This window comes from Elephas maximus, chromosome 6 (assembly GCF_024166365.1).
Source record: "Elephas maximus indicus isolate mEleMax1 chromosome 6, mEleMax1 primary haplotype, whole genome shotgun sequence".
In the NCBI taxonomy this organism is placed as follows: domain Eukaryota; kingdom Metazoa; phylum Chordata; class Mammalia; order Proboscidea; family Elephantidae; genus Elephas; species Elephas maximus.
In genome coordinates, this window is record NC_064824.1 from 95,968,827 (window position 1) to 95,994,879 (window position 26,053).

General features: G+C 38.9%; 1 protein-coding gene across 1 annotated transcript in view; it reads right to left on the reverse strand.

Moving 5' to 3' along the window:
- RFTN2 (raftlin family member 2) overlaps positions 1-26,053 on the reverse strand; it is a 96,664-nt gene that overhangs the window by 43,720 nt on the left and 26,891 nt on the right. The window contains exons 3-7 of the mRNA XM_049888904.1: positions 23,284-23,398; positions 17,768-18,053; positions 15,330-15,533; positions 9,899-10,020; positions 8,614-8,717 (exon numbers count right to left, since the gene is read on the reverse strand). Of these exons, the coding sequence (XP_049744861.1) occupies positions 8,614-8,717; positions 9,899-10,020; positions 15,330-15,533; positions 17,768-18,053; positions 23,284-23,398 (831 nt within the window). The remainder of the gene's footprint in view (positions 1-8,613; positions 8,718-9,898; positions 10,021-15,329; positions 15,534-17,767; positions 18,054-23,283; positions 23,399-26,053) is intronic.

Consider the following 26,053-nt stretch of genomic DNA (forward strand, 5'->3'; position numbering starts at 1 on the left):
GGAGTATGTAGCAAGGTGTTATGTAAGTTTTTGTGTGAGAGACTGACTTGATTTGTAAACTTTCACTTAAAGCACAATAAAAATTAAAAAAAATAAAAAGGACTGTCTTTTTCCCATTTGATGGACTTTGGGCACCTGTTGAAGATTAGGTGGCCATAGGCGGATGGATTTACATCTGGGTTCTCAATTCTCTTCCATTGGTCAATGTATCTGTTGTATCAGCACCAGGCTGTTTTGACTACTGTAGCTGTATAGTAGGTTCTGAAGTCAGGTAGTTCGAGTCTTCCTACTTTATTCTTCTTCAGTAGTGCTTTCCTTATCCGGGGCCTCTTCCCTTTCCATATAAAGTTAATAATAAGTTTTCCATCTCTTTAAAGAACGTTGTTGGTATTTGGATCAGAATTGCATTATATTTGTAAATCTCTTTGGGCAGAATTGTCATTTTCACAATGTTGAGTCTACCTATCCATGAGCATGGTATGTTTTTCCATTTATGTAGATCTCTTTTGGTTTTTTGTTGACAGATATTTTTTGGGGATACAATTCAATCCATGGCATTTCACCCTTCGGCCCCCCCCAAATTCATGTCCTTGCCACATGTAACGTATATTCGTCCCATAATATCATAGCAAAAGTCTTAACTTCAAGTCCAAAATCCAAAAATTCCTCTTCATTTGTGAAATCTAGAATACAACTTATCTGCTTCCAAAGGTACATTGGCAGAACAGGCACAAGTTAGACATTTCCATTATAAATAGGAGAAACTGGAGGAAAAGAAGGGATAACAGGCACCAAACAAGGTCAGCAGAACACTACATTAGCCCTCAAGGCTTTGAAAATAATCCTCTGTTCTCTGAGACAATTTACACAATGGCCTTGCCCTCCCAGATTCTAAGTATTGGCCACACTCTCCAGATTCTGAGCGGAGGCCCCTCGGTCCTGGGCTTCAGCTCCGCCTTCCAGGTGCACTGAGACAGCAGCTCTGCTCCCTGAGCTTTAGGTGCACCGTTCTCCTAGTCCATCTGAGTGGCAACTCCACCCTTAGAAATACCATGGCTCCACCCTTTGAAATCCCAGAGGTCATGGCCATACCTTTTGAGACTGAGGCAGCTCAGCTTCTAGTGTTCCTTGTCTCTTCAGCTTCTGTTTCATGGTTTCTTGGCCTCTTGGCTCTTCAGGCTTCACACCCGCATCTGCTCTGCTGGGGCAAGTGTTCCAAAGCTCTGTAGCTCCATTGATAAGTGTCTGGAGGCACCCCACTCTGCCAGGGAGCCTCCTGTGCACAGGCACTCAGCTCTCTCACTCCGGGGGTCAGCTCTAGCACTGTGTGGTGCTGGTCTCCTGGTTTGGGTGCTACAGGTTTGCTGCTACTGCCAGTCCTCTGCTGCTGTTTCTCACCATCTGCACCTTCTCTGGTGTCAACAATTCTCCCTTCCAAGTCTTCTATCCATTCACAGTTTCAAAACCATTTCCACATTTTAGGTATCTGTTAGAGCAGCACCCCACTCTTGGCACCAAATTCTATCTTAGTCATCTAGTGCTGCTATAACAGAAATACCACAAGTGGATGGCTTTAACAAAAAGAAATTTATTCACAGTTTTTAGTAGGCTACAAGCCCAAATTCAGGGTGCCAGCTCCGGGGAAGGCTTTCTGTCTCTGTCGGCTCTGGAGGAAGGTCCTTGTCCTCAATCTTCCCTTGGTCTGGGAGCATCTCAGTGCAGGAACCTCAGGTCCAAAGGACACACTCTGCTCCTGGTACTGCTTTCTTGGCGGTATGAGATCCCCATGTCTCTCTGCTTGCTTCTCTCTTTTATGTCTCGAAAGAGATTGGCTTAAGACACTATTTAATCTAGTATATCTCATCAATATAACTGCCACTAATCCAACTAATTATATTATAGTGATAGGATTTACAACACATAGGGAAATTACATCAGATGATAAAATGGTAGACAACCATACAATACTGGGAATCATGACCTAGCCAAAAGTTGTCAGATATTTTTGGGGAACACAGTTCAATCCATGATAGCACCTAACAACAATAACAAATGTATTAGCTCAGTATGTACCAGCTCTGCAATGATACTTTACATGTACCATCTTAATCTTCATGGCAACCCAGTGAAGTTGATATCGTTATCCCATTTTCCAGATAAGGAAACTGAGACTTAAAGAGGTTAGGTGATTTGCACAGCTAGTAAATGGTGAAGCTGTAATCAAAATGAGCTATGTTTAGTTCCAAAGCCTGAGCTCTTAACCGTTCTTCTAGTACCGGAGACTACACATTTTCAGGCTTTTTCATACACCCTGACCAAGATGAACTGTATATAATATTTTGCTTTATATTTAATGATGACATGGCTCACAGTGATTACTATCTTCGTGTGTACTGAAGCAGCTAAGACCTGCATGTGACTGTTATGGGGACAGTATATTTGGACAAGAATAAAAAGGCAGAAGATAAACACTTTTACCAACAATTCTTGTTACCAGATAACAAAATGAACTTTTTACCTTTCATTCTATTTTGGCTACATTGCAGGTACTTGGAAGGACCAAACTTATAAAATATAAAGAAACAAAATAAACATCAATATTGTACAATATCCCCTTGCATAAAAAGTACAGTAGGCTCTGTGCATTTTAGTGTGCTTGTTGTATAAGGGCAATTACTGCCAAGTACATTTTTCTCCTATCTACTTCATTTAAAGTCAATAGCAGATTCCTAAATGGGGATCTGCTAAATGGTGATACTGCTTGTTGGTCTCATTACTATTTGGAGATACCGTCTAAATTTGACAGTCTATAATCTCTCTTCTTTTTAATACTCACACAAAACCTAGGGACTAAAGCACTTTATTTAGCCCTTGATTAGTTAGTGTACTATATTACGCAGTGTACAAGTTTGACCTACTCCAACCAGAACGCAAGCCCCTGGTTATTTTATTTTACTAAATTATACAGTACACATGTAAGTTAAGCTCCTTTAGGGCTGACACCATCATAGCTTACACATCTTTTTATTAATTGATTTTTTCCTTTTCAAAACTGATTTTTTTAAAAAAAGCAGACATAATCTACTCTGTCCTATAGGGTCACTATGAGTCGGAATCGACTTGATGGCACTGGGTAACATGCTTACAAGGAAACGCATATTCCTTGTAAAAAAGCCAAATAATAAAAACACATATAAAGACAAAGTGGCCCATACTTCACAGCATACACAAAACCTAACTCAAAATGGATCAAAGACCTAAATATTAAAGCTGAAGCTATAAACTTCTTAGAAGAAAACACAGGGAAAGAACTATAGAATCTATTTAAAAAATACATATATGTCAAATACACTATTAATGCATGAATAGCAGAAGTCAAATTAGATAACAGGGACCTCCTAAAAATTAAATACTTATGCTCATCATAAGAGTAAAAAAAAAAACAAAACCAAAAACCTACAGACTGGGAAAAAATTATTGAGAATGACATAGCTGATAAGGGTTTAATCTCTAAAATATATGGAAAACTTCAACAACTCAATAACAAAAAGACAAAGAATCTAATTAAAAAATGGGCAAAGGATATGAACAGACACTTCACCAAAGAGGACATTCAAGTGGCCAACAGGCTATGAAGAAATGCTCGTGATCATTAGCCACTGTTGTTGTGTGCCTTTGAGTCGATTCTGACTCATAGCAACACTACAGGACAGAGAAGAACTGCCCCACAGGGTTTTTTTTGTTTTAATGAAAACAGATTGCCACATCTTTCTCCTGCAGAGCCGCTGGTGAGTTCGAACTGACTACCTTTTGTTTAGCAGCCAAACACTTAACTACTGCCCCACCAAAGCCCCTTTGATTAGCCATTAACCTAAAAAAAAAGAAAAAAAAAAAAAACGCAAACCGACTACTGTCGAGTTGATTCCAACTCAAGGCAACCCTACAGGGCAACGTTAGAATTGCCCCATAGGGTTTCCATGGCTGTAAATCTTTACGGAAGCAGATTGCCATATCTTTCTCTTGCAGAGTGGCTGGGGGTTCAAACTGCTGACCTTTTGATTTGCAGCTGAGAGGTTTAACCACTGTACCATCAGGGCTCCTACCATTAGCCATTAGAGAGATGCAAATCAAAGCTACAATGAGATAGCATCTCACCTCTGCAAAAATGGCATTGATTAAAAAAGAAGAAAACAACAAATGTTGGCAAGGCCTTGGAGAGATTGGAACCCTTATCCACTGCTGGTGGGGTTGTAAAATGGTATAACCGCTATGGAAAACAGTATGGTGCTTTCTCAAAAAACTAGAAATAGAACTACCATATAATCCAGAAATCCAAGTGTTAGGTATATACCGTAGAGATCTAATACTAAAGATATAATCAGACATATGCACACCTATGTTCATTGCAGCACTATTCACAACAGCAAAAAGATGGAAACAACCTAAGTGCCCATCAACAGATGAACGGAAAAGTAATATGTGGTACATGCATACAATGGAATACTATGCAGCCATAAAGAATAATGATGAATCCTCAAAATATAATGTGGATGAAACTGGAGGACATTATGCTGAGTGAAATAAGTCAATCACAAAAGGACAAATACTGTACGATCTCACTGTTACAAAAATACACAAATAGGTATACATACTAAAACCAACATTCACTGGATATGTTAGGGGAATGGGGAGATCACTTTCTAGATAGTAGACACTTGTTATTTTTGAGGATGGGAAATATAGCAACAAAATGTGGGAGAAGTATGCACAACTTGACCAAGGTAAATGATGTCACTAAGAATGATGCAAGAAAAAAAGGACATTTTTGATAAATGCTAGGACATATACAACTGTGCAACAAATTAAAAACAGGAATGTGGACACATGTGTATATATGTATGCAAGTATATAGGTATGTATATGTGTGGGCGTATATAGATGTATCTATACACAGGTATATATATGTTAAGTGTCTGCATCCATGTATATTCATATATACAATAAAGCACATAGGTGACACAAATACAAACATTTATTAAACACCTTGCAAGATTAATATATGGGGTCTGAGAGCCTAGGACCGTAGTTCTGTGGGACAGCTCAGTCAGTGGGCATAACATAGTAAGTTAAGTTTATGTTCTACATCCTAGTTTGGTGAACAGTGCCTGGGGTCTTAAAAGCTTGTGAGCAGCCATTTAAGATACAACCATTGGTCTCTACGCTTCTGGAGTAAAACAGAATGAAGGAAATGAAAGACACAGAGAAGAAACTAATTCACAGGAATAATAGCCTACACAAATCATGACCTCATCTACCCTGAGACCAGAAGAACTAGACCCATGAATACTCTGCTCCTTTAAAAATCATCTATATGAGACCAGACAGTCAACACTCATTTTAAAGCAAAGATGAGAAGCAAAAAGCCAGGAAAACTAGACTACTGGAAACGGAACAACCAGAATAGAAGTAATGAGAAAGTTGACACATTGTATAAAAGGTAACCAATGTCACTGAACAAACTGTGTAGAAATTGTTAAATGGGAACCTGATTTGCTGTGTAAACTTTCACTGAAAACACAATAAAATATTATTAAAAAAAAAAAAAGTGGAAGTCCTCACTTTCCCCCTCCCCTACTCACAATCCCAAGAGCTATTCACTTATTAAAATTTTCTATGTAGTCTTTCAGAATTTGGATAGATACATTCAAAATGTATAAACTTAAAAAAATAGGGATTGTACTATAATACTGTCCCCAAACTTGCTTTTCTTTTAAAACTCAACAATTATCGTAGAAAGAATTCTATCATAGTACATACATAGATCTCATTTTGTTTTAAATCAGCTTCACACTATTTTATTGTATGGATAGCCCATAATTTATTTAACTAGTCTCCTATTGATAGACATTTATGTTGTGTCTAGATTTTCACTCTTACAGGCAATAGTTCAATGCGCAACCAAGCAACTAGCCCCTTTGCTATTTTAGTTACACATAAAGATAAACCTCCACAGGAAGACATGAAAGGTCTGCTTCTGTGACTAGTATGCCTTGGCAGATACGAAGGATGCAGGAGGTATTGGTGCCTCCCTAACTAGCTCTTCTCCCAAAACCAATATACAGCCAATTCTCATGCCAGCAGGTCTTCTAACCTCTGGGTAGAGCCAGTGACATGCAAGTCTGTACACAGGGCAAGGTGATCAAGTCAAGCATGGCGCCAGGCTCCACCACCCTCCTCGTTCACATAAACTTGGGACGGACCTTTGTTTTCACCTTTGGCTTAGCCCTGTCCTCATTCCCGAACTAGTCCCAGCTAGAAGCAGGAAATGTTAAAGGAGCTCCAGCCCTGTGTTCAGCAAAGGCTCAGCATCAAGCCCATGGCTCAGTCTCTAATTCAGTGCCCAGTCATTCATATCACTTTAGAAAATATTCAGACTCATGAAAGCAGAAGCCCTGAGAAAATAAAAGGAAGGAATGTTAAATACGTTTTTTCATTAGGAAAAGGAACATGAAAGGTTCAGAACTCAAGAGTACTTTTGGAAAGGGCTAACTGTAACAGGACAAGCAAAACAGGCACCTGGAAGAGCCACCAAAAAGGGATGAGGGGGCCAAATACACCAGTTGTTCTAAGAGTGAGGGGAGAGTGCGATAGGGATAGACCAATCGCTCGGTGCATCGATGGAGAGGGGTAGGAAGACAAGGAAGAGGAATTCCCTTCTGTTTTATGACTTCCTGCAAAGTTCCTCAAACTTCAGTGTGCTTCAGGAACTTGTGAAAATGTCCATTCATGGGTTCTACTCTCAAAGCTTCTTACTCTGTCTGATGGAGGTGTGACCCCACATTTGTATTCTCATCAGCTCCCCAGATGATTCATATTGCCTGGTTTGAAGACCAAATCTTGTGAAATGCTGCTGTACCGTGACCTGACAGGTGTTTTACAGATTAGAAAAACCAAAAAACAAACCAAACCCAGTGCCGTCGAGTCAATTCTGACTCATAGTGACCCTATAGGACAGAGTAGAACTGCCCCATGGAGTTTCCAAGCAGCGCCTGGAGGATTTGAACTGCCGACCCTTTGGTTAGCAGCCGTAGCACTTAACCACTACGTCACCAGGGTTTCCAGATTAGAAAAAGCTGAGAAATAATGCTTCAGGGTATTGCCGCTCACGTTTTGAGAACAGTTACAATAGACTTCTGAGAAGAAAAGCAGATTAATAGCTTTTTTTAACTTCTAACCCTTCCTTTTTTGTTTTCAATCTTCTGTATCTTTACTCTGTATTCACCCTTATCCCTCACTCCTTCTGAAGAAGGTGTGGCTTTATTGTAAAGCCATATCAATCAAATGTTTTTAAAGTTTGTGGGGATGTCAGGAATTCTGGATGGGGCTGAGTTGCTGAACTGGGAAGACCAGAGAAGGCAAAGAGGGTGGGTGAGGCTGAGGAAGGGGGAGTTGCCTCCCCTTAGCTAAAACTGACAATCACTCAGAATGCTCAACTGTGGTTGACTGTGCTCAAAGGGAAGGGCCAGGTGGTACTGTCCTGTCCTCTGCAGGTAGTCACCGGCCCAGGCAGGACAATCATTTTCTGGATGCCAAAGAGGGCAGAAGGAACGTCTCTGGGTTCAAGGGAGAGCAAAGCATTTTACATGAAACACTTAATTGGCCTCTCGAAAAAAAAAGTACCACTCAATTTTTCCTTTCCAGGAGAAGAAGAAAATTAGTAAAAGAAGAAAAAGAACAGGAAAACTTAGTACTTGTATAATGTTGGCATTTTGTTTCTACTGTAGGTATTTATTTTAATGGAAACAATAAGTCCGTGCGCCAGGGGAAAACTAACCCAGCACACCGGAGAAGAGGAATGGAGGCAGAAATGCTGGTGCTTCCCCATCCTGGCCTCTTTAGGTCCCTGCTTCAGTCCTAAGCCTGCTATGTGCTGGGGGAGGGCAGTTTGGCACACGCAGTGCAGTAGAGCTGGATAAGAGCCCTACGGAGGGTCGCATCTTACATTTGCAGATTTAAATGGACTCAATCTTCACTCCAGGGTAGAACCAGTATCTTGAGTGGGAAGCAAGAAGGTGCAATAATGCAATATGTGGTTGGAGAAGCAGCATTCAGAGTGCTGCAGACAGTGCTGCACTGGAAGCTGTCTTCTTTGCTCTCCCTCTGGCTCTGCCACCATGAACTCTTACACCCTTGGGAACGTGACTTGACAGCTTGAACATCTCTAATGTCAGGGGATTGGATTTGCTAATCTCCAAGGTCCATGGAATCAGATTAGAAGTGCAGTGAAATACTTTTTGCAGACATTAGATGAGCATTTGTTAAATTGAATTACCTAACGAACTTGTGGTTTAGAATTAAATGAGAGTTAGGGATCCCCGGTGGCACAGTGGTTAAGCACTAGGCTGCTAACCAAAAAGTCTGTGGTTCAAACCCACCAGCCATTCCTCGTGAGAAAGATGTGGCAGTCTGCTTCCATAAAGATTAAAGCCTTGGGAACCCTATGGGGAAGCTCTACTCTGTCCTATAGGGTCACTATGAGTTGGAATTGGCTTGATGGCATCAGGTTTGAGTTTTTTTTTTTTTTTTTTAATGTAAAAGATACTTTCCCATTACCTGTCATGTCTCAATACAGGTGTAGGCAACACACTTGTGAGAAGCCATCCGAACTCAGCCAGAGTGTGCAGCAGAGGGCCATAATCTGTTTTGATTTCACAGTCCTGCATGAGTAAGCATAAGAGCTCATAGTCTAATGGCAAAGACAACCAGTTACACAAGTAATTACAATAAAGGGTGACAGGTGTATCGATAAGAGGAGTTTACTCTCTGTTAAGTATAATTCCACCAGGCTGCAGTCCTCCTGGGCTTCATGTTCTGCGACTTGCTGCCTTCTAACCACTGAGCTGAGTTAGCAACACTGAAAATCAGAGTGGAGAGGGGTTCTTCAATGCTTGGGCCTTCCTTAGGTCTTGTTAGGGCAATGGTTCTTCAACTTTAATGTGGGGACCCAGGAATCTGCATTTAAAAAAAAAGCTCCCCAGGTGATATGGATCCAAGTAGTTTATAGACCACACTAAGAAACACTGGTCTGAGAAGAGAGAACAAGGATGGGGAATACAAGTCGGGTAGTGAAGGCAGAGGAGCTTAGATATAGAAAGTCTTTTCACTGCGCTTATTCATTTGCAGTCGAAGATTTTTACTTGGAGCACCATATTTTCCCCAAATTCTTTTTTCCCCTCAGTGAGTTTTCTAATTCCTTTGAAAATGGGTGCTGTCTCTCTAACCTATTTAAGGCAAGAAAGGCAAAAGTGTCCATGACAGAGCCTGCAGGCGAGGGCCTCATACACACAACAGAGTATATGTGAATTCAGTCTGTCTACCTCTAGGGCAGTCCATTCGGTGACCTCTGAACTCAGAGTGCATAACATTAGCAGCAATGTCACCTCTGAGTATATTTAGCCTGGCAAAAGAGAGAACCTCTTTTGGATATTTTTGCCTTCAAAAGTCAATTCTCAAGGAAAAAAAAAAGTCCATCACGTTGGTTGCTTGGAGATAAAACACTAGTTGATTGAATTTCTTTCACTTTCAACCAGTTGTCATGGCATTGGTTAAAGAGACTCTCTGTACCAGAAGACTTTGTTTAGGACTAGAATGCCAAATCTTTGAAAACCTACTGCTCTTTATGTACAGATATATATTTTGCTATCTTATAAAAAAGTTTAACATCCAGTAAAGCAAATCACCCTTTCACAATTCTGAAAGATGTTTGCTCATGCATTTGTGACAAAACTCCAAATACCTAATAAACATGTGTTTAAGCGTGCTGCATATGCTAGGCAATGAAGATCTTTAACATATAAAACTAAAAATAAAGCTAAATTGTCAGAAAACTGCGGTTCACCTCAATAATGGTCCATTGTTCTACTACGATGGCATCATTCCCTTTCTTACTAGAGCCTGGAACTTCAGAACTTTCTTCTTCATAGATAAATAATCCTTCCAAAGATTTGGGCAAATGATCCCCTGTGAGGAAAAAGATATAATTCAGAAGAGTTGTAAATACTCCGTGTCTCTTCCAAAAAACCAAAAACCAAATCTGTTGTCATCGAGTTAATTCTGACTCATAGCAACCCCGTAGGACTGCCCCCTAGGGTTTTCAAGGCTATAAGTCTTTACACAAGCAGACTGCCATGTCTTTCTCCCACGGAAAGGCTGGCAGGTCCAAACCACCAGCTTTTTGGTTAGCAGCCGAGCACTTAATCACTGAGCCACCAGGGCTCCTGCCAGTGTCTCTTAAAACCATCTAAATCCTTAAATAACCCTAGTAGGAAGTGGAAAGAAAAACATACCAATTAATAAACACTTGTTCTGGCTGAATCACTAACATCCTCCTCCTCTTTGAAAGTTAACTTTATTTTCGCAAAGGTCAAAACAGTTTTATACTAACTGAATTAAAAACAAACCACAAACATGAAAACTACAATAACAAAAACAGGATAAAAAGTATGATACAGACAGTGGGAAGCAAGTGAATTTCCTAAACGTCAAAAGCATCTGAAAATGACCTTCACCTTGAAATCAAGTTTTAGTTTCTGATCTATATGTAGTATGTACATAATTATATTATTAGGAGAAACAACATAAAAATGCTAATGCTTGCGATGAGAGGTATGATATTAAAATTAATATGAGGTAAGAATACTTCAAAATATGTAAACACAAAACAACTCTTTACTTCAATGATGCTTTAACAAAGAATGGTGACAGGAAAACCCTAAACAGAAGTCATTGTCAGAAGAATTCCTGCTGGGAAGGAAGTTTTAAGGGAGGGCCTCTCTGACTTGTTTCTTGAATAGTTGACAATAACCAGCTGGCCAAAACTAAACTGATTTTATGGAAGAATTGATTTTATGGAAGTTCTTTTGTTTCCTATTTTGCAACAGTAGACAGCTTTTTCATGGTCATGTGCTGGTTAAACATCTTGGTTTTTATATAGCACAATGTCACATCAAAGTTTTCCTGGTTGGCAGTTCTCTAAATAACAAAGGCCCACAAAGTTTTCCAGTGATCTCTTAAGCTTAAAGAAAAAAAGACAAAAGTAATTTCAATGTAAGTTTCAGTTTTAATTTTTATTAACAGACCATAAACTTTAAGAGAAAATATATATACATTTTTCTTTTTATATCACTCATGGTCAGGGCTGAATACCATGAGGAATTTACATTGTTCAAAGTGGTTCTCAAGAACCTAGTCAAGTTTGATTTACTAGTTGGAATTGGTTTTCTAAATATAGAGTACATCCCATTTCCATTCAATGTACTTGTCCACTGCTACACCAAAGGGACCAGTCAATCAAATCTGTTTCTGATTTTAAGTTTAGGGTATTACTAGGCCATCTTCAAAATTGCATAAGCCTCAAGTCCTATTTTAGAATGGAAAGTATAAATTTGAAAAATAACTATATCCTGTGATAATTATGTAGTTAACTATAATGTACCTCTTATTTACTTTGGGATTACATAATGTGAAAACAATGGGTTTTCTGGCTCTGTGTCTGCTTTCATGCTCTTATCACTGGGGTTCCCTAGGACTTCTAAACTTGTTTTGATTTAAAAGAATGAAAGTGTGGAAGAATCATACAATAGAATACTATACAAGGATAAAAAAGAAAGACAGCTACATGCAACAACTTGCATGGATTTCAGAGATAATATGTTGAACAAAAGAAGTCAGACACAAGTGAAAGGAGTACGTACGGCAAAAACTAATCTATGGTGATTTAAGTCAGAATAGTGCTTATCACTGTGTTGGGAGGATATCGACTGAGAAAGGGCATGAAGTAGGCCTCCTGGGATGCTGGGAATGCTCTATATCTTGAACATTTGTGTTCTTTTCAACTGTACACATAAGATAAACACATAAAAAAATAAGCACATAACTGTACAAATAAGATAAGCACATATATATACATAAAACACCTCAGTTAAAAGCAGAAGTCCTTGCTTCTCACTCTAGAGCTCCCCAGAACCCCTGACTGACTTTATTAGGGTTCATGACAGTCCCCAGAGCCACTTGAGGAATGACACACAGAAGGAAGTTCTTATATCTCAGAAGACCTTCTTTCTAACGGAAGTGGCAGCTAGGGAGGGTGGCAGGGAAAGGCCTCATGGGAAAATGGTTCATCTGGGCGCTCAGCATGTTCAGTCTTCCAGGTAATGAGGTGAGGTGGTAATTCTGAGTAATTATAACTGTCCCCCAGGTTGAATCACCTCTTCACATTACATAACCCAGAGCTTTCCAACCAGTGTGCCTTGACCCACTAGTGTGTTGAGAATGGATTACAGGTGTGCCAAGACACAAGGACGTGCCCCTTCCTGCCCACAGCAGCTTCATCCACTTATACCAGTGTGTCCTACAGATGATCATTTCCTATCTGTGACTTGATATGAAAAAGTGGTGAAGCACTGGCTTACCCTAAAACTGCTTCTCAAAAAAAAAATTTTTTTTTTAAATTAAATACCACTAATAGCCAAGGAGAGTGCACTTGTATCCTGGAGGGATGGTCTCCAGGTACAGCATGAAGCAATTCAGGGCAAGCATAAGGTTTCTTTAAAGTCTAATGTTCCATCTTAAAAATCCAACTTTGCATTCTTTTCAAATATACTTGTCTTATGTAGAGAAGTAATGTTCTCCTTCCTCCCCACATCAAATCTTCAAGTATATTGATACTCTAGGAAGAGGTTTGTCCTGTAGCCTTGTGCACTCCCTGGTACCAGTTGCATATCCCTAGGGTACCTGAACCTTGGTTTGAGAAACACAGGCTTAAAGGATTGCTAGGGAATTGTTTACTTGTCTAGATTTGTGATCTTACACATTCATTTTGCCTAGATACGACAGTGACATTCCTGTAAATGTGAGGAAAGGTAATGATCCATTTCAGTATTTTTGGTCCATGTGTCATTATTGGCATTAAACTGCCAATGGTGGGACCAGGACCATTTCTGAGAAGTAGAGGTCATGGCACCTTTTTTCAATTTTGAAACTAGGCACATATGTTTTGATACTTGTTACTGTCTGGCTTTCTGATGCCACATGGCTAGTTCCCTGAAGATAGGGAGACATGCATTTTGCTCGTCGTTGTAAACTTCGTGCCCAGCATATACATATATATGAAATGAATAAACACATATTGCAATGTCATTACTCCACCCCATTCCTCACTCTGATATCTTTTCTCCACCAATTCCACACAACATTTTTATAGGGATTAGTAGGTTGAAATGAGTATCAAGTGCAATCTGAAAAGAATTAATAAAAAATCAAAACATAACCTTAAGAGGTACGTTAAGGTGAAGAGAGACTATGCCTTGGAGCTGGTGGAGGAATTTGTAGCCCGAGTGAAATGTAAGAACCTCAGGTGTGTCTGCGTGTGAGTTATACCAGCTGGCAAAGGTACTCATCCCATCCTATGCCAGCTAGCTGCCCCGCTAGATCTCCACACAATCTGGTAGAATAAAATGCTGTCCCTAATGCCATCTCAGTAGTTAGGCTCTCCTGCATTCATTTTACCCTGCAGTGCAAGCCCCCTTCAAGTACACAGTGAACCCAGCTGAAGGCTGGTGTGGCGGAGCCCAGCAATGCTGGATAATATCAGGTGCAGGGAGGCAATTGTAATAACAACCCTTCGTGTGCACGAACAGCAAGAGGGCCACCGGTGCCTCTCCTGCGGGGCTTTTGGAAGCAGAAAAAAGCTGTTGAGAGTGGATGTGAAGGGGAAATTAAAGAGGAAATTTCTCAGACCTTGTATCTTTTCCACCATGGCCCTGCCAAAGCAGAAAACTTAAAAAAAAAAGTTTCTCTCTCTTCCTGTTTCTGGAGGAAGGTGTTTTATTTCAAGGAGATTTGTTGAGTACTATAAAAAAAAAAAAAAAATTTTTTTTTTATATTTAAATCTCTGAGCAATGTCTGGTTTTGTGCTCCCATTCCTTGTGGTGGACTGACTTCTGAAAATATTTTGGAAGAGGATAGAAGCAAGAAAAACAAAATATGCATTGTCCCCATGTACTTTAGATGTCAGGTGTCGAACATCACAGAACAAAGTAACCCAGCACACCCTGGTTCCTCTGACTTACTTCTCACAGTGACACAGGCACTGGTCACAACTTCCCCTGTGCAGCTTCCCTGTGTACTCCCAGAAAAGTCTCTATCAACTCACCCAATTGCCAGACCTCATGACCAGAGAGGCTCATTAAGGCTTGGCGTGGCCTACAATGTGAAATGTCTAATGAGAAATTCCAGGGCAGCTGAGAGTGGGAGATTCACCCCCAGTTCTCTGAATAGCTTCTGAGGCTTTAAGAACAAAAGCCCCACACAGCCTCTGGCAGGCAACTGCTGCAGCTAATTTCATTTGCATCAGGCAAGGCCCAAGGCAGAGATGCCTGACAGGCTGTGAGAGGAGTATTTTTCATTTTTCCTTCAGCAGTTAGTCACAAGCCAAAATTTGAAATGGCTCCAACTTAGATTCTTTGGAGAGGAAGAGAAGAGAGGGAGAAAGAGAGAAATATTATGAAGCACTAACTGAACTCCAAATAGAGGATCCATGCTAAAAGTACTAGAACTGCACATAACAAGTGGCAGGAAAAAGAACCAACACTTAATAAATTCCAACTGTATGCTGGGCACAATGAGAGTCACTTTACACATATGATCTCAAATTGTCACAACAATAAGGTAGGTAGTATTTTAATCCCCTTTTTAGTGTTGAGGAAACTGAGGTTCAGTGAGCCTAGCTAATTTTCCAATATTACACAGTTAATAAACAGAGGAATGAGATATAAGCCCTTGTTTGTCTGATTCTAAAATTCATACTCTTCCTATTGCTACTTCTATAAAAGACAAAGTTGGAAGAAGTCTCCGCTCATCAAAAAAGACCAAGAAATATTTGTTGAGCAACTACTGTATGCCAAGAATGGTAGGTGTTGTCCAAAATTGGGATAATATAACATATTTGGACATGAACTGGTATATGCCATCGTCAGCCTCTTGTATTGGGCTGTTGTAATACATCTTATTTGGAAAATTCTACTAGTTGATCACACAGTTACTACCCAATGGCAAACATTACATGATAACTCTGGAACACACACTGGGTGTCCATTTGCTCTCAAGGCTGGTTAAGCTTTTAAATTAAAGCTACACAGCTGTGTAACGTGACCTATTTCCTTAGGAATATCTCTCCTTTTAGTCATACAACATGAGAGACAAAAACATTTGCACTGACTTGACGCAGTCCAAATTCTTTAGACATAAATACATCATACCATAAAACCTACCTTTAGATGTTTCCCAGCAAACAAAGGAATCAATTAAAGACAAGCCTTGCTTATAATAAAATGTAGTTAACTCTAGCCAATCAGCATCAAGTGTACAAATGACAGATCCTTTTCTTGTTACTTTCATTGACAGGAGGCCCTCCTGATAGGTCCAGCAAGTTGATTCATCATCAAAAACATTGAAGACTGCATACAAGTTGTTATCTGAGAGTAAGTATTCAGAAAGGGGGAGGAGAGAGAGATTATAATTTCATCCATCAAAGATTCTTAAAATCTTTTTTTTAAATCATGAGATATTTCAAACATATGGGCAAGTATAGAGAATAATAAAAGCACCTACCACTCAGCTTTATCGAATGTTAATATTATGCCATGTTTACTTCAGACTGTTTTTTTTAAAGAAATAAGAAATAGATAGGGCTGAGGCTAACTATGTAGTCTTTCCTAATCCCGTTTTTCAGAAATAACTATTACCATGAATTTGGTTTTTATCATTCTCATACAAGCTTTTATTCTTTTAGTACATGTTTTATACCTCTAAAATAACATATAATGTCTTTCAGTTTTTAAAACTTTATTTAAACGGTATCACACTGTACATATCAATCTACGAATTGCTTTTGTGCTTTTGAAATGTAACTAAGTTAATGCATATAGATCTAATTTATTTTAACTGCTACATAGTATTTTGGTTTATCTAATTCTCCTGTTGATGGACAAATATATTATTTCCAATTTTTTGTTATTACAAACAATGCTGTAATTAACATTTTTTATGTCTCCTTGGACACATGTTTGAAAGTGACTCTAGAACACATACTCAGATGTGGAATTGCTGGGGCATCAATATCTTCTATTTTACTAGAAATTGCCAAATTCTTAACTTGGGCCCCTGCTGTGTCTTAGGAAGTCTGAGACTACTGATATTACAGACAAAAGTATTTGGGGTGTGTGTGTGTGTGTGTGTGTTATGTGTATTTTTCTAGGTGAATCTCTGATTTTATCAGATTCTCCAAGAAGTCTTTTGTGCACCACCCCCATATACAACCACCCCAAAATTAAGAACCCCAGCCATAGAAAATTTATTAAGAAGTATGTAATTCAAAAATAAAACTATTTAGAAAATGAAATCTAAAGATCAACAATTAAATTAAGTAGTATATTGGATTAAGGACTGAAAGGACTTGAAATAGCCAACAGATTTTGTCAAAGTCAGGGTGGGAACCAGCATAGAGTTTAAAGGTAGTAGTGGGTGGAAGATGTTGAGTAGCTTTCTGACTGTGGCTCCAACAACCCTTGCTCACTTTTATGTCCCTATGTTCTTTATGTTGTAGGAAAATTGTTAGGGAACTGGTGAAAAATGGCAGGGTGGTGGTTTTGGTGAGATGATGAGTTTGTAAATGCTCCTGGCTCTTTCTTGAGAGATTAAGTTTACTTAAGTTTACTGTGGTTGGAATGGATCTGTGCCATGCATGGATGTTGAACACATCTCACCATAATCCAGAAAGCCTATGACACCATTATGTACCTCTCCTACCACCCCCCAGCCCCGCAGCATCAACACTGATCAAAGTGTTAACTAACCCACTACAGAGCTTACTTTGTGCCAGGAACTGGGCTAAAGACTTTGTAGACAGCTCTCATTTATTTCTCACAACAATGCCGTGAGGGAGGTCCTACTATTACCCCCTTATTAAAAAGAAATTGAGGCAGTCTGACTCCAGAGCCCATGCTCTTAACTCTAAGGCATACACAGACTTTGATGTTCTCTGATAGTTTGTTCTTCAGCATGCCAATAAAGGTATAAAAAAATTGAAGTCTAAAATATACAAATACAATACTCTCAATTTCTTGAGAAGACTTCCTTGTTGGCAAAACAGAAAAAAAGAAAACAACTATTGTTTAAAGTTATTTTAGGCTGCTGGCACTAAAAAAAGCACTATTGTGATATAAATTATTTCATCATGATGGAATAATTTTCATATTCTAATTGATGATCAAAGAAAGCCAACTAACTTCAAAGCTGAAAACCATTCATGAAATGGGAAAGGCCCAAACTAAAATTCTCATACACTGTTTATAAGGACAAACCTAAACGAGAACAGCTTTCTCCACAGAATCACTTCTTTGGTACACATGTACAGCCTCCATTTTACAAGTTAGTGGATGACTAAATGGAAAAAAATATTCAGTACAAAGTTAGTCATGTGGGTGGCATTATAAAACCATGCCAGAGAAGACTGTCTGAAAACTGCCCTATCTTATTCCTGGTTGCATTGATTTTACAAATTTATGACAATTTTATATTAGTTCATTTAGTCTTTCTTTATAATCTAGAAATTTACTTTGCCACATATTTCTTAAGAAAATCCTTAAAAACTTATTTTGCTAAATTTAAACTAGTAATATATTTTAATTCTACTCATCTTGTCTATTACCTCCTCCTTTTCTTGGTTTAGAGAAACCGGAGCTGCAATCTTGTCCCATTTGAGACTGTCTACTTTCATGATGAAGTTCTTCTTCAATTCCACTTTCAAATGATTGTCCATGTAACATTCCTTCATTCCAACTTCTACAGTTTTCATGTGAACCGTGTGTCATAGGTAGTGTTGGTTCTGATTCTGAATCTCCATCAAGGTTGGCTCCATTGCAGAAATTAGACGGTGGACAATGCTGTGATATGAATCCAACAAACTTCATTCCTCTTTTAGCAGTTACGTTAATCTGAGGTTTAAAAAGAGATGGGAGAACAAAATGTAAACTTTATTTACATTGTTTTATCGATTAAACTGTTAGGCTTATTAAGGAAATCCAATAGAAGGAGTAACTTGACCAATAACTAAAGACCACTCATAAAGTAATTAAAACCCCTAGTATAGCCCCTGGTGGTGCAACCGTTAAACACTCAGCTGCTAAACGAAAGGTCAGTGGTTCAAACCCACCAGCAGCTCCATGGAAGAAAAAACCTGGTGATGTGCTCTTGTAAAGATTATAGCCTAGGAAACCCTATGGGGCAGTTCTACTCTGTCAGGTGGGGTAGTTGTGAGTTAGAATTGACTCTATGTCATACAACAATAACAACAGTATAGGACTGGAGTCCCTGGGAGGTGTAAACCATTAACATGCTCAACCGCTAACCAAAAGGTTGGTGGCTCAAGTTCACCCAGAAGCATCTCAGAAGGAAGACCTGGTGATCTACTTCTAAAAATTTAGCCATTGGAAACCCTCTGGAGCATAGCTCTACTCTGACACACATGGGATCACCATGAGTTGGAATCTCGACAGCAATCGGTTTAGTTGGTAGTATAGTACTACTGCTATGACCAAGTCACATCATCATGCCTTCTCCAAACAATTTACAAATTATGAATACACTTTAGAAATTGTGAAAATAGGAATCATATTTTTCTCTGAAAGGCTACCATTTGGGAAAAACAAATAATTTGATAGCACGATTTCAGTTAACAATGGTCTCATTTTTGTTGAAGCAAAGTTTAAAACTGTCCCAAGAAATTCCCAAGAATAATATTACCAAATACATCTTCACTGATAAAGAAGAAATTTATTCATTAGGAAGCAAAAAACGCACATTGTTTGCTTAATACATATGGGTAAAGAAAAATGTTAAAAGACTAATTCTTGACAAATCTGACCTGCTTACATCTTGAGGCTATTGTCTCCTATCTGGGCCAAATTCACATCATTAGATTCAATCTCATGGGTTAAAGAATAGTATTCAGAAGCACATGACATAATGCCAGTGAAATAATTTGGTACCTTTAAACCCATTGCCGTCTAGTCGATTCCAACTCATAGCGACCCTATAGGACAGAGTAGAACTGCCCGATAGAGTTTCCAAGGAGTGCCTGGCAGATTCGAATTGCCAACCTCTTGGGTAGCACCCGTAGCACTTAACCACTATGCCACCAGGGTTTCCCTTGGTACCTTTAGCAGGGTTATTTTCATGCTCAGCACTTTTCCTGTGCTTTGCTTTGGCCTCATGTCTTTGTTCTATTTGTGTCCATGTCTTTCTCCTGTGTTAAACTGGCAATTCTTTGATTGGCAAGAACTGTGTCTTATTCACCTTTGTATTGCAGTGTTCTGTACCTAGAAGGCTCTCTCTAAGTACTTGTTTGGTAAGTTAAAATGAAGAAATAACAAAGTCTTTTATATGGTCACTGTTTTAAATGAATAAATATTACCAGGAGAGGAAGAAAGAGTTTATGACAGAGCTTGCAAATGCAAACTTCCACAGTTAGAAATAAAACGGAACAAAAAAGGAAGAATTGGGGCAGAACCATCCAAAAGGGACAAGTGTAATCCACTTCAGCTGATGATAATGTGAACACAGGCCTGACATTTCCAGATATTTCTATTTTAGAGAGAAGCTGGAAATCTGTCTTTTTATGTGAAATTTCCGAGTTATAAATATTTGCTCTAAATCATTAAAAACACTATGAGTGCTAAAGAATGTCCGCGAACAGGATTTGGCCCATGAATTCCCAGTCTGTGATCTTTGAGTAATGGTTTGGTTCATCTGGTTTTCTGTTAACACTGGTAAGCACATTGAATTTTCTAGCTGTATTTTAGATAGTTTGGTTGGTTTCAGAGGGGAGTGTAGGGTAGAGAAGGTAGAGTGCACTAGGGAGGAAAGGTGAGAGTGTGTGCTCAGGGAGGTGAGAGGGCCATAGACAAGGCCGTGGAGGGCTGGAGCCGTTTGTACAGGCTTCTGAGAGCCCATTTTGCACATCCCTGCCCAACTCCATGCTCAGTCAAATCACACAGATAACTTGAAATTGGCCATGAAGGGTGTATTTACACCATAGAAAACAGGAAATGCTATAAATCAGTGGTCCCCTCCTCCCTTTGGAGAGCCAGTTCACCAGCATACCCGTGGGGCCCGGCAAGGACTTCTTCTCTCTCTATCTTGATTTCCTCTTCTCATTTCTCCACTCATTGCCTATCCCAAACTCCACATTTGCAAAATAGAGAAAGGAAATGGATAGTTATCGTGGGAGAATGTGGGCAAAAGTATTTCTGGAAGATAAAAATGGCACTGTAGTGTGATGAGATAGGTTCTCTTGTTTCCACAGCTCCATGGAAGTCCATTCAAAGAGCACAGTATTGTAGTCAAATGCTCTGTGGATGGACTCCAAATAAAAGCAGATGTATCCACTGCCCTGCCAGATCTTAAAACTTAAAGGAGCCTGGCAAAACAAATATGATACCATTCACATTGCTAAGGGATGTTTCCTGAAAAGTTATCTTTCTGGCTTGGCCATTTCCAGCAAATTTTCGAGAAAACACTTGAGAAGGAAGAAAAGCTTCAGACAAATTGTGTAAACTGATGAGTAAAAAGCTGTGGTGTTTAGTTTATTCTTTTTCTCTTTCCATTCACTCCTTAGGTAAACTAGGAAAGCTAGTTTTAAGTTGAAGACATTGAAGCCAAACTCAAGACATTGAATCCATGTGCCTTCCATCTTCTCTGCCTGTTATAACAAATAAAAAATGAAGGCAAAGGGAAGAGAAAGAGAAAGGAAGGCGGGGTGGGAGGATGGAGAAATGGGGCACAGAATGATGAAGAGTAGAGAGTAGGGTAGAGGGGACCAGCAATAGTAAAGGCTCCGGGGCCTGGTGGAGTAGGAAGAGCAGGAGAACTTTGAGAAGAAGGGGAGAAGGCATGGGTGTGTGGAGACAAGACAAAGGACTATGACTGGTGCAGTATCATTTACTCCTGTAAACTGACATATTGAGATAATAGCAGCACATGCAGGGTTAAAAATTTTCCTTTTCCTCAAGTGTCCTGGGAAAGAGTGAGAGAAGTGGTAAGGAGGCATGGCATTCTGTGTTGGAAACAGTTGAATTTATGGTCAGTGCTTTCTCTATCTCTTATCAGTTGATTTGGGTAAAAAAAAGCACAGAAGCCTTTTTTCTATTACTGGAAAGGTCTGGTAACAAATACAGTATTAATGTTTTTTTCCATGTTTTAAGTTGGAGGATTAATGTTCTTAAAATTCTGAGAAAAACATTGTTGAACCTAATTTTAAAAATCAAATGAACTTTGGTATAATGTTAAAACTTGGCTTAGAATCTAACTGCTCAACAATCAACTCTTTATACAAGGCAACTGTTCAGGAATAATATTTGGCATTCATCTACTGCTCTTGCTCATATACAGGGCAATGTTCAAATATTTCACGTACTGTTTCCTGAAGCTTTTTGCTTCATGAAATAACTCCTTACTCTAATTGCTGAAATAATAGTACTTTCCTGTTTAAATAGATCTTTAACTGTGTCCAGGAAGTCAGATGCAAAACAAGGGCTCTGATGATCACCTATTAAGACTAAATTACTAGTTATATTTTTGTTTTCAAAAGAAACTTTCTGAGTGGATTTATTCCTAGAAAAAAAAATTTTTAATTTACCAGAATAGTAGTAGTGAGCAGTTTGTAAATAGTAGTAGTGAACAGTTTATAAAAACCTAACCTCAAAGACTGTTGCTGAAATATCTGACTGAATGGTGACTTTATATGTAAATGGGAAATATCATTAGAAGCTATAACTGGCTATATACAAACCATAGATAATCTTATGCTGTGGTCATTTAAAGCTTGGTAATAACTACAGAAGGAGTGAACAAGTTTCATGCTTTCTTAATTAAAAAGATATGCCTTTGTTTTTTGGCTTTATTATTTAAATAAAAGCTAAAACCTTACAAATACGCCAACTTAAAAAAAAACTTTCACATAAATTCCTATCAATTTAGAATACTTGTGACTGTACAATTTTTTTTCTTGGTTTAAATCAACCCGCACATAGTGTTTAATTTTTCTTTTAAGTTTCAATTAAGTTATATTGTATATACTTTTCTATCTCGACATAGTCAATACAGTTGTCATATTTAGTGCCCAGAAAATATTCCATTGTATAGCTATGTCACTGTCATCTTATCAGTCTTCCAATTATTGAGAATTTGGCTCATTACTCAATGTTGACTAAGATATCTTTGTGTAAAAATGACTTTTTCCCTTTTCATCTACCTTCTCAGAATAGATTCCCAAAGAGGAGATGACAAGGACAAAAAGTAAAATTGGACTTATGATTCAGAAAAACTGTACTAGTTTATTACAATGTCAGTTGCAATATATGATTGTTAACTGTTTTCTTAAAGTTCTGCCAATATTAGATTTAATAATTTTTATCTAATTTTCCTTTTTAAGAGTGGTGAGATGTTAATTCATAGATATTTCTACCTACATTAAAAATTATTAGTTAGGTTGAAACTTCTGCAAATGTCTCTTTATTACTCATGATTCCTTTTGTATTTGCTGTCCATGGACTTTGCCCGTTGAAGACTGGACATCATCTCCATGGATTTGTATTCATTCCCTATATATTCTGAAAATGAATCTCCAAAGAATACATTTGTTGCACATTATCTTTCCCCCTTTGATTTCTTGTGTTTTTTTAAAGTTAGTTTTCTTAACTTTCGCAGTACACAAGTTATATTCATATACTCAAACTCAATCTACTCGCGACTGAACATGTCTATTCATCCATTTTCTTCAAGATGTTTTATACTTCTACAAATTTACCTCTTTGTCTCATCAGCATTGTACTGAGTTATATGGTGTGAAGTCTAGTTTCTATAGAACAATTGCCCATTTTCCTGCAGCATTTATTAAGTAATCATTGTTCCTCCATTTTATTTCATCTGGTTTGTTATTTAACTTCTTATTGTGTTTAAATTTATTTCTGGTATCTCTATTCTGTTTTATTGGCCCATATTTCTGTTATTAACTGCACAATTTCGTACAAGTGCTTCAATATGTTTTAAGTTCTGGTACAGTAAGTCATGTATCACTACTCTGTTTAAAGAAAGGAAACTGACGAAGAAGAAAGACCAAACATTTCTTAGTATCCCACAAAAAATGTATATCTTTTGAGGAAATACCTTTTCTGTCAGTTCGTTTGCAATCTCATTTGTTTGTGTCTCATAGGTTAGGGGGAATTCCTCAATCACAAGCTTTGCTCGTCTTTGTCCACTGGGTGCTGTCAAATGTTTTGAGCTGTAACAGAGAGAATATGTTCAAGGTTACAGGTCAGTTGCAGCTAATGTGCTCGTGTGAAAATAAATGAGCAACACACAAATAAGGTCAAGGCAATCTTTTTTGTTATTTCAGCCCAGGTGGTTATCTTATCATGTAAAATTGCCAGAAACATATAATAAATTATATTAATTTAAATTTATTTAATTTAAACTTGTATTAATTTCATTTTCTAATTAAAACTGGAAGGAGAGCGTCATGCCTGTTGTTTTGGTAAGAATTGTGAGAAGTGATTTTAGATCAGTGTTAAACAGCATTACCATCCGAACGCAAAAGTAAAAATCCTATTTAAAAGCAGAGAAATATTGCCCTGTCTTTTTCCTTTTACTTATTTTCTGATACAGCTTTCCTTGCTTATTCTTAGCATTGTCAGGGCTCTGCTAAGCCTATCTTAAGTAATGCTAAAAGCAGAGAAGATCATTTATATATGGCTGATAAGATTTGTAATTAGGGCACAAGTGCCGCTACTGTCATGGTGGTTTAGCAATGCTTGAACTAGTCAATATTTGAGGAGGCTCCATGTCCCATTGAAAGCTGAAGCCTGTATACACCTCCCAGATGCCTATAAGTAGATAATGTTCCAGTAGCAGACCAATAGCCAGTTGCCATTGAGTGGATTCCAACTCATGGTAACCCCATGTATGTTAGAGTAGAACTGTGCTCTATAGAGTTTTCTTGATGGCTGATTTTTCAAAAGTAGATAGCCAGGTCTTTCTTCCAAGGTACCTCTGGATGGATTTGAACTTCTAATCATTCGATTAGCAGCTGAGAATGATAACCATTTACGCTACCCAGGAACTCCCAGTAGCAGGTACCAAAAAACCCGTTTTGTCAAGTTGATTCTGACGCGTAGCAACCCTACAGGACAGAGTAGAACTGTCCCCTAGGATTTCCAAGGAGCAGTGGGTGGATTCAAACTGCCAATTTTTTGGTTAGCAGGTGAGCTCTTAACCACTACATCACCAGGGCTCCAATAAAAAAAAAAAAAAAAAAAAAATTCAATAGCATCCCTTAAAAACATACCTGGAATTTTTTAAGGTCCCTCCCTTTTTTTCTGCTTTCCCATTTTCTCTCTTTTCCTCTTATTTTATTTTTCTTTCTCTATTTAGCCCTCTCATAAAAGGTAAAACACTATTTTTACTCTGGATTTTGAGATTGTTTTGATGTAGTTGAAGAGGTGTATAAAAAAAAGAGATAACGTGTTAATCTAAGACATTGTTCTGGCTATTTTTATTTTTCATTAAAAACAGTCTTTTACCATGAAAACCATCACATTTAAAAACTAGTCTGGCAAAAAGGCTGGAGTATTGTTTGGAAAAGCAGCTATTAAAAAAGTTTTTAATTCTTGGAGGATCCACCAGGGCACTACGGACAGAAGCACCATACCGTCCCTCTGTAGCAAAGACCCAAAAAACTAAGTAAAACAGATACAAATGTCAGTTCTGTAACCCTAAGTATCAAATGAAGGGATGAAGAACTTGATCAAGCACCGAATGGAATAAGAAACTGACAGAGAACGAGGAGAGCTATGGTGTGGAGGTCCCCTACTGGATAATACGGCAGGGATTCTCCATCTTGAACTATAGCTGGCAAGGAATGCAGACAGGGCGTATGAGGAAACAACTTCACAGAGCTTCCAACAGGAGACAGAGGACCTGGTAAACAGGGATATGTGCTTTCTTGCCCTCCACCCTTCATCCCTGTATGAGGCCTCCACTGTTTTCCAACAGGCCACAGTCACTCAGCCAGAGACACCAGCTCTCTGCTGTCTGGATTCACTATCTTGGACCTCAGACACCAAGGACCATGGACAAGGAGTACAGGAAGACAATTTTGCACAGGTCCCAGTAGGTGACAGAGCACCTGGTAATCAGGGATACATGCTTTTCCACTCCCTACTCTTCTTCCCTTTATGTGGCCTCTGCTGCTTTCCAGTGGGCCATGGTCAGTCAGCCTGAAAGACACCAGCTCACTGCTGTCCAGGTCTGTCCTACCCCAACTGGCTGGCTCCTTTAGAGCCATTTATTTTTGTTTTGTTTTGACTTTATATTTATTTTATACTTTTTTTTTTTTTTTTTTTGGCTTTTCTTGTTTCTTCTCTCTTCCTTCCTTTCCTTTTCCCGGCCCAGCTAGCGATGTGTGCCATCCCCTCCCCTTCTTGACAGGCTTGCCACACTGGTTGGCTACAGAGCCACCGGCTCATGGCCTCCCTGGTCTGCACCACCCCCACTTTTAGGCTCCATGAGCACATGGCCTCACTGGGTCTGCCCTGCCCCACCTGCTGAATCCTACAGTGCCACCATTTTATTTACTTTTTTCCTTTTGTTTCTCTCTCTTCTTTCTCTCACCCTCTTAGCTCTGCACATCACATCCTCTCCCTTCCCTCTTGCCTATCTGCACTAAGTATCAAGTGCTGTGCCACCCTGCACTGCCCTCTAGTCCTGCCACATCATTCCCAGTTTGTGCTGCAAATGACACATTCCCACTCATCCTCCTTACTGGACCTGCCTTGCTGCACCATAGCTGAGTGACCAGCCCTTTCCACCTGGACAAGGTGGTAAGGAGTATCATGCCCACAGACAAGCATGCAACAAAACATGCCCGGCCTGCCTGCTC